Source organism: Lolium rigidum, chromosome 3, assembly GCF_022539505.1.
Source record: "Lolium rigidum isolate FL_2022 chromosome 3, APGP_CSIRO_Lrig_0.1, whole genome shotgun sequence".
NCBI classification, from domain to species: domain Eukaryota; kingdom Viridiplantae; phylum Streptophyta; class Magnoliopsida; order Poales; family Poaceae; genus Lolium; species Lolium rigidum.
Window position 1 is genome coordinate 383,164,312 of NC_061510.1, and position 9,500 is coordinate 383,173,811.

The 9,500-nt window shown below is 45.4% G+C and overlaps 1 protein-coding gene across 1 annotated transcript; it reads left to right on the forward strand.

Annotated features, from left to right (window-relative positions):
* The first annotated feature begins 505 nt into the window (after positions 1-505).
* LOC124700707 lies at positions 506-2,194 on the forward strand. The gene is made up of 2 exons (XM_047232796.1): positions 506-725; positions 1,834-2,194. Exons 1-2 carry the CDS (start codon positions 506-508, stop codon positions 2,172-2,174), a joined length of 561 nt encoding a protein of 186 aa, XP_047088752.1. The 3' UTR covers positions 2,175-2,194.
* The last annotated feature ends 7,306 nt before the right edge of the window (positions 2,195-9,500 follow it).

Here is a 9,500-nt window from a genome sequence, read left to right on the forward strand (position 1 = left end):
CCGACCATCACATCCTTCTATGTCATCAATTTGACTCGGTTCACGCCCATGTGGCACTTGACGTGGCCACTGGACCCACCCGTCTATGGCCAGGGTTAGGTATAACCAGGAGAAATTGACCAGGAGAATTTTTTTTTCTCCTGGTCTGTTTTTCAGTTTTCACATTTGTTGGTTTATGTAACTTCATTTTCTATTAATGAAACCAAAAAAGCACGTGAGTCGTGCGCAGTTGATTTCGTTATTACTGGTCGCTCGTTTACCCTCGCCTCGTGCTGCCGAACGAACCCACCAGCACTCCAGCAGGCAGCAGTCCACCACGCTGTCGTTCCAGGTCGGCTTCGGTCCCGTGCGTCTCCACTACCGCGCGTCCGGTCCGTCCCCACTCACTCCCACTCCCCTCTTTAACCCCCGCACCGCCGCGCCGTGCCGCCGACAGCGCGCTCTCCTCACCCCACCGACACCCCGCCCCGCATCTCGGCCCAACCAGCCACCTCCTCGCGCCGCGATGGCCGGCGGGTCCCTGTCGCCGCCGTCCTCTTCTTCGTGGGCCCCCAGCCCCGCGGCGGTGATGGCGCTGGTGGCGCTGCTCGGGCTCGGCCTCGCCGGCTACATCGTCGGCCCGCCGCTCTACTGGCACGTCGCCGAGGCGCTCGGCCGCTCCACGGGGGCCTGCCCCGCCTGCCTCTGCGACTGCGACGCGCTGCCGCTGCTCTCGCTGCCAGAAGGTACCCTGCTGTCGGTGCCCCCCCAACCTACCCAGATCCCCTTAATCCACTGTTCGACATGGCCCTTCTTTGCCGCGCTTTCGCCGTGCAATTTTCAACGCAGACTGAGCAACGCGTTTGTAGCTACTGACTACTGCGTTCTGCTGTGGCCGAGGCACGATAAGACTACTACTGTGGATATAACTTGCATGATATGCAGAGTAGGAAATCTGTATATCTTTTTGGGCTCTCTAACCTGTGATTTGGATGTCCTAGCACGCATGCATAGATTAGCTTGCTCAATTTTCGATGACTGGGCTTGCCCTGACGGAATGATTGTGACAGTAAGAGTACCTGAAATTTGGGTCCTAACCAAGATTTTCCAGTTATTCAGATGCCGAGCATAGATAGGTTCAGGTTCTACCTTTGTGTCGGGACTATGTATGGTAACACAACAAGATAGAGTTGAATCTTGAATGTACAGCAGACATGATACAGAAATGTTGATGCCTATCTTGCATTGGTGCTATTACATATGAGCATTGCAATTTTTATGCTGAAGTTCTACCTACGATGGCTTCCTTTTCTCCCGTGTTTGTAATTTGACGCAGTAATACAACTCTCACTCTCTCAGATTGACTATAGGAGATGAAATGTTCATGATAGATGAAAGCATCTGTTGATATTTGCATTAGTCATGACCATCACATGTCCTGAATCTTATACAGTTAAACATGGAAAATTATTATGTTTACCTCTGAAGTACTCCTTTGTCCCATAATATACTCCTCTGTTTTATCTGCACAAATTGCACAGTACTCATTTCATGTCACACTTGTTTTATCTGCACAAATTGCATACTACTCCTCTGCCCCATAATATAAGATGTTATTAGGCCAATATATTATTGGGCAGAGTATATTGGCCTAATAACATTTTATATTATGGGGCAGAGGGAGTATCTTAGAAGCATTGTCTTGTCAGTAAACGTAGGCAGTTTCCTACGTATATCCGTATCATAAGCAATTGAACATGAAAAATGAAGCATCGACCTGCCTATATTCCATGCAATATTTTACAATTGTAAGGTGATTCTTTAACTGTTTATGGTTGATCCTGATGCTTTCAGACTGCGCCAAACAATTCAAAGGGGTTAGTGGTCGCGCTTCTGCTGAAGAAACAGAGAAGAGCTTCACAGAGCAACTGATAGAAGAACTGAAGCAGAGAGAGGAGGAAGCAACCGAAGCTCAGCAAGAAGCTGATGTGAAATTGCTTGAGGCCAAAAAACTAGCTTCTCAGTATCAAAAGGAGGCTGACAAATGCAGTTCAGGAATGAATACATGTGAAGAAGCTAGGGAAAAGTCAGCAGACTCACTGCTCGGTCAAAAGAAATTGACTGCTCTGTGGGAGGAAAGGGCTCGGGAGCTAGGATGGAAACCTGGGAATGTCAAAACACACCAGAATCGGTAATGAGTGCACTGGCGTATGATGATGGACATGCCAAGCAACAGATATCTCATGACAAAGGCCCTTATAGAACACTCGGTGATTGAGGAAACAAAAGGGTTTCACTTGTGGTGACCTCTCACTGTGTGCCACCATGACATTCCTTGTCGATAGTTAAATTATATTGGGTTTGTAGTGTATACGTTCAGACCAGTTTGTGGCCATCAATGTTAAAATGGCCGTAGAAGGACATTCATCATCTGTAAATCCTGAAGGGATTGTCACTTTCTTTGTTGTTGTCTATAAATTGATGGTAATTAAGAAGGAATTTCCATTAAGTTTTACCAACTTGTTGACTGGATAGTTGTTTGATGCGTTGTGACACTCTTTTCCCAGATTCTCACAATATTATTACTTGAAAAAAGAAGGCAGTGCAGTCGAGATTTATTTGAGATGATATTTTAGTGAACTGGTTACCGAAGACACCGTCAGAGAAGGGGATATACTCCCGATTGAAGACTAGTACAAGCTATGGTCAGTACATTTGCATTTCAACCAGCATGACAACTGTTGAATAAATTCATGCACTACGTGATGCACATGTATGTGATAGCACACAAAACATGTGGAGTGCTAGTAAGTCAAAATTGTAGCAGGGTAAGATAACCTGCCGTAGTAAGTAGCCGTAGTAAGTACAGTGAATAGGATATGCGGCTTGACTTCATGGCTGCTATTCACACTGCTAGCTAGTTCATCCTGGTAGTATAAATACCACTCTTGTATCTCCTATCAGAGCACCAAGTAGCAGCAAGAAATAAGAGAAGAGAAACTTGCCCAGCTTCGGGAGTGGTGTTTTGGAACATGGGTGCATATGCTCCCTATATTTTGAAATGCATGTTATGAACATTTTAAATTTCAAAAAAATTGAAACAAAAAATTTGTATGTACATCTTCACGTGCTACGCGCTCACAAAGTCGTTTCATAAAAAATCGACTTATCATGTGACGTGTGTAAAAAAGATAAAATTCAGTGCTAAAAATAATGCTTTTCACAAGATAAAGTTTCTCCTTTTTACATAGACCACAAAAAATATTGGTTTTTCGTGAAACTTAGCGAATGCACATACATTATGGAGATGTATATGTAAAATTTTTTATCCAAATTTTTTGACATTTCGAAATATGTTTTTTTGGTAGAGGGAGCATACGCACCCGGGAGCCGAATTGAATTTCCCCCCAGCTTCTTGTGTCACTACTCACTCGTGAAGAGCTTCTTCCTACTCTCTGTAGTCTGTGTGCGTGTGTCATCTAGCCACTGCTAGTGTTGATTTAGAACTCACATTTGGTATCAGAGCATTGAGTTTAGCGATCCACCATGGTAGGGAATGGAGACCGTGCTGCTCTCACGCCACCAGGAACACTTGCCACGCTCGACGACTCAGCACGGGCGTCGCAGGTGGTAGTGCAGAAAGTGGTACGGGCGGCAGGCTCGACACAATTCCCTCCGCTCACACGCTCCAACTACGGAGACTGGGCACTCTTCATGCAGGTCATGCTCGAGGCGCGCAGCCTGTGGTCGGCAATCGAGACAGGCACGGCCGAGCGAGAGCTCGACCGTCAAGCGATGGAGGCGCCGCTCTGCGCCGTCCCGCCGGACATGATCTCGACGCTGGGCGTCAAGGCCACGGCGAAGGAAGCCTGGGACACGCTGAAGGCAATTCACGTCGGCAGCGACCGTGTCCGGAAGGCGAAGGCGCAGTCCCTTCGCAAGCAGTACGAGGCACTGCAGTTCAAGGACGGTGAGGGCGTCGACGCATTCTCAATGCGCCTCACCGGCCTAGTGAGCGCACTAGCCAACCTCGGTGATAATATTCCCGAGGACAAGGTGGTGCTGAAGTTCTTGGCCGTGGTGCCCAAGAAGTACAGCCAGATGGCATGCGCCATCGAGACGTTGCTCGACCTCGAGACCATGACCATCGAGGACCTCACGGGTCGGCTCAAGGTGGTCGAGGAGAGGAACGACGTCGACAACAACACAGGCTCCGGCGGCCAGCTGCTGCTCACGGAGCTAGAGTGGCTCGCACGCTCGAAGCGAGCGCAAAGCGGAGCGTCAAACTACGGCAAGCAAGCACGTGGTCCCGGACGTGGCCCCGACCCACGCAACGGCAAATACAAGCCTAGCGGGAGTGGCGGCAATGCCCGGAACGGCTCCACGTCGAAAGCCGCAAGGGACGACAAGTGCCGCTACTGCGGCAAGAAGGGCCATTGGGCACACGAGTGCCGGAAACGGCTGCGCGACGAGGGCGAGACCAACCTCGTTCAGGCCGAAGAGGATGAGGACCCGGGCCTCCTAATGGCTCAGGTCTGCGAGGTGGGTGTCACCCACGACACGACTAGCACCTTGGTGGAGTTGAACGAGGAGCGCGCTGAGGCTCACCTCGGCAAGACGGACGGCGAATGCGATGAGCGCTGGTACCTGGACACCGGTGCGACGAACCACATGACCGGGCACGCCGCTTGCTTCACCGAGCTAGACAAGTGCGTGTCTGGAACGGTCAAGTTCGGCGACGGCTCTGTCGTTGACATCAAGGGTCGTGGCACCGTCATCTTCAGCGACCGCGACGGTGGCCATCGGGCGCTCACAGGCGTCTACTTCATCCCTCGTCTAAAATCAAGCATCGTGAGTCTCGGGCAACTCGACGAGGTCGGCTGCCAGACTCTCATCGAGAATGGCATCTTGACGGTCCGCGACCGCCAACGACGCATCCTTGCATCGGTCAAGCGTGCATCGAACCGCTTGTACCTGTTCAAGCTCACAGTGGCACAACCTGTGTGCCTCTCCACATGTGTAGGCGGCGACACCGCATGGCGGTGGCACGCAAGGTATGGCCATTTGAATTTCCATGCACTGCGTAAACTTGCGCAAAATGGGTTGGTTCGTGGTTTGCCGCAGATCGACCAGGTCGACCAGCTTTGCGACAGCTGCCTGGTCGGCAAGCAGCGGCGCTCTCCTTTCCCGGCGAAGGCAAAGTACAGAGCCGAGCACCGCCTCGACTTGGTGCATGGTGATCTTTGTGGCCCGATCACACCTGCCACACCCGGAGGGAAGAAATACTTCCTCCTCCTCGTCAACGACCTCACACGGTACATGTGGCTGGTGCTTCTCGGTGTCAAGCGTTTTCAGGTTCGGGTGGAGGTGGAGACCGGCCGCAAGCTGCGCACGCTACGCACCGATCGCGGCGGCGAGTTCACATCGACCAAGTTCTCCGAGTACTGCGCCGACCGTGGCGTACAACGACACCTCACCGCGCCTTACTCCCCGCAGCAAAATGGCGTCGTCAAGCGCCGCAACCAAACGGTGGTGCAGATGGCCCGGAGTATGATGAAGGCTACGCAAATGCCGGGCAGGTTTTGGGGAGAAGCGGTCACAACGGCTGTCTTCATCCTGAACCGTGCCCCGACCAAGTCTGTGGAGGGCAAGACGCCTGTAATATCCCAGGTAATGGGGTTACCAAAAATAGAGGAAACAGATGTGTGCATTGCATTCATGCATAGAAAATCTGGGGAATTTTCGCGCTTTAAAGTAAAACGAGTCACAATGAGTCGAAGTTTCACTTGACCTTGGTGGAATTGAAGTAGCTCATCAAGTCAAGCGCTATAAACCTCAATGTGATTTTGTTAAAACATTGTTTTGGGTAAAGATGATTTGATCTAAGGGGATAGATCAAATGGAACTAATAATCAACACAATAACACTTTATTCAATGATCAACTACTTGATCATACAACATATCATAATATGGTAATCATTGCCATAACCTAAGAACATTTATTCAATTACAAGTCAAGTAAGAATAAAATGGAGAAACCATTCTTGACTTATCTTTTCCATGTCTTAAGCTAATCCTTGAACCTACCATGAACCTCATGGTATTCATTATATTTCAATCTTGGAAACAAGACAAGGAGATCAATTCTAGAAATATATATCCTTCTCTATTTCATATTATTATACATCAAACCAAGAGAGATGAGAGTTCTACAATAATTATTAGAGAAGCAACAAACCTTGAGCTAAACCTTGGATATACATCCAAGTATTCAAATCATCATCTTTAAGAAGGAACCCTAGGATATTATTCAAGTCATTCCTAGAGAGAGAAACCATTTATGTTAAACATAGATATTGATGATCACATCAATCCCTATGGAGCCTAACCTTAAGTTAGTATTAAAGTCCTTTCCAAAATAAGAGAGACCAATCATACAAAACATAGCTTTATCTATTTAAGAATAAAGGACAACAATTGAACTAGAGTATTAGGAGTACACTGGAACCTAGAATAATCCCTTCTTATACAAGAGAGATCAATTATGGTGTTACACTCAAGTTAGTTGAGGCAACACTTGAGTTTGAGGGAGAGAATTACCCATATACCCAGATGATAATATCAACCTTATTTAAGTGGAACCCTAACAAAATATCTCATGCATTTCCCTGGGATATAAAACTATTAAGATAACCATGACCATGACCATCCTAGAAAATAAAATAGAAGTGATATATCCTAGTTGATCAAGACAATGCTTGATCATGGAAGTGAGAACCCATTCCATTAGAAATCATTTAGGAAGCCAAACCTTGATCATTATAAATTGAGTGATGATCATAAACCCTAAGAACCTGAGGTAGATATATAAAGAACAAGTTGATCATGCCTAATCCCTGATCATGTTCTTGGGGTATTGAGGATAAACTCTAATAGGATAAGTAGATCTCATTCACCACATGAAATCATAGAGGGGTAGCTAGTAAGCAACCATAGGCTTATATCCTAACTTTAACTCGGTGAATCACTTGGTGATCATAAGTACAATTCTATCACATCTATATTCCATTTATCCCTCAAATAAAGTACATAAGAAAACCTTAGAGTGAAACTCCATAATTTGCATGGTGAGAAATCATCCATTCATATGACCAAAGTTAACTATAAAAAGAACCATAACCATTTTAATTACTTTCTTAATTGACTAAGGATTCTAAAAGAAGTCCAATGGAATAAGATAGAGTCCATTCTTAAAACCTTAGTAATTAGAGAAGCACATGAAATATTAAACAGGTAACCACCTTATCATGGTTAGGGAAGATTAAACCCTAGCTCATGCAATATGGTGTCATCTCATCTCTACACCCTAGAATTAAATCTCAACCCTAGTTTGAGTATCACTTGGGTGATCACAAATAAAACCTAAACCACAATTAAGATTCAAACCAATTACCATTAGATGTATATGATGAGAACCCTAGAATTGTTCACTAATTAAAGCTCATGCTTAATATGGAACTTAAGAATAATCTAATGCTAGATCTTATAAGTAAACCATATAGTGATCAACCATTTATCTTTGTAACCAAGATAAACTATGATGGAAACAATCCCTACTGTGATACTTTCAAATGTAGTGATAGTATTAACCTTAACAAGGGGGGGTTGTACTAGAAATGATAAAACCCTAATAAATAAAGTTCACATTAAATCATGTGCAAGGGGCTAGATTCTCAATTGAGAGACCAAACCCTAATGATAAACTCTAAAACACTTAGAGTAGAAATTATCAAACCTAATAATTATAATAGATGTGATTACACAAGAAAAAGGAAATTAAAATGAGTGCATAAAATCATGCTTATTTCCAATTTGTAATAAAGCCACATATTTGAAATGTTTAATCAAAACAATTGAGTATTACAATAACACTTTTGTTAGTCTTCATAAAAGAACAATTGTTTAACACCTGCAAAATAAGAAGATTCAAATTTGAAATTTAAAAGCAGAATTCAAAACAGAAATAGAAAGAAAACAGAAAACAAAATAAAAGAAAGAAGCGTACCTGGCCGCAGGAGCCCATCAAGCAGCCCAGGCCCAACTCCAAACCGTGGCCCAACACCAGCCCGTAACCCTTCGCGTGGATAAAGACGTGAGGAACGTCTTCGTCTTCGTCTTCGCCTCAGTCGACGCACGCGGGGACGCCAGCGCGACGAAGAGCGCCACGTCCCGACCGCCGTGGCTGACCACGCTCTCGACGACGACCGTGGAGCATCGTATAAATACGCGGAGGAAACCCAGGAGCCTCTTTCTTCTTCCTTTCGTCGCCAGGACAGAAACCCTAGCCGTCGGTAACCGTACCAATCCACCGTTCCCGACCACCCCGAGGGCCGCCGTTGAGCTCAGGAGGAGCGCCTCGACGTCCTCGATCATCTGGTACAGCCACACATCAAGGGGAGCTCGGAAGGGGAGTAATTTCGCCGTTCCCTTCCGCGGTACTGAGAGAGAAATGGCGACCGCCGCGCCGCTTTCGTCCTCCATTGACCCCAGCGACAATTCAGAAAGCATCCAGGTGATCTTCCGCTTCTCTAGAACCCCCTATTGCATCCTAATTCGCATCGTAGTGTCGCCGCACCGAGTGACCGTGGCCGCCGCCGTTGTTCATGCTCGCTGGAATGCCTCCGGTGACCAATAGATGGGGGCGCCGCCACCTTTAGGTTCGCTATGGAGCCGCGCATCCAACCTGAGCCTCCACGCGGGCGCGGGAACACCGTATCGCCGGCGTCGTCCTCGACTGGCCGTCGGCCAGGAGCTCCTCTGCCCAGTCACCGGGTTTGACTCAGTCAAGCCTATGTGGCAGCTGACGTGGACCGTAGGTCCACTTGTCAGTGACCCTGTGTAGCAGTAGCCTGGGTGCGTTTAGCAGTTCTTATCGATTTAATTCAAATTCAAAAAAACTACTGCAACTTAAAATAAATCTAGAAAATTCATAATAGCTCAGAAAAACAAATATAAGATATCAAAATTTTTATAAAGAAAAATCCTATCCAATAAAAATATAAAATGAAATTTTTATTTTTAATAAAAATTTAATTATTTCAAACTCATTAATTAAGACTTTTCTTTTATACTTGATTGAATTAAAATTCAATAAATAAGGAAAACTTTAAAAATTAAATAGAAACCAGTAAAGAAATAAAGAAAACTTTAAAACTAATTTCTTTATTTATTATTTTGTTAAATCCTTATTAGAAGGATTTAAACCTAATTGACCTAATTATTAATTGTTCTAAAATAGAAAAATTCCAAATTCAATGTTCTTTTATCTATTTACAAGTTATTAATAACTTCAACTTTAAATTGAAGTTATTAATCATAGAACTACATGATAAATAGCAAACCCTAATTCCACATTGAATGATAGTACAACCCTATCATTTCATGTGTAATTCTAAAACCCTAATCCAAATTAGAACCCTAGCTCCACTAATTCTTTTGAAACCTAATTGACTTCTAAAAC

Bases quoted from the DNA above. Each gene is read 5' to 3' on its own strand.
- LOC124700707 (XM_047232796.1), top strand. From the start codon at position 506: ATGGCCGGCGGGTCCCTGTCGCCGCCGTCCTCTTCTTCGTGGGCCCCC. The intron at 726-1,833 runs GTACCCTGCTGT...TGATGCTTTCAG, and splicing joins GCTGCTCTCGCTGCCAGAAG to ACTGCGCCAAACAATTCAAA.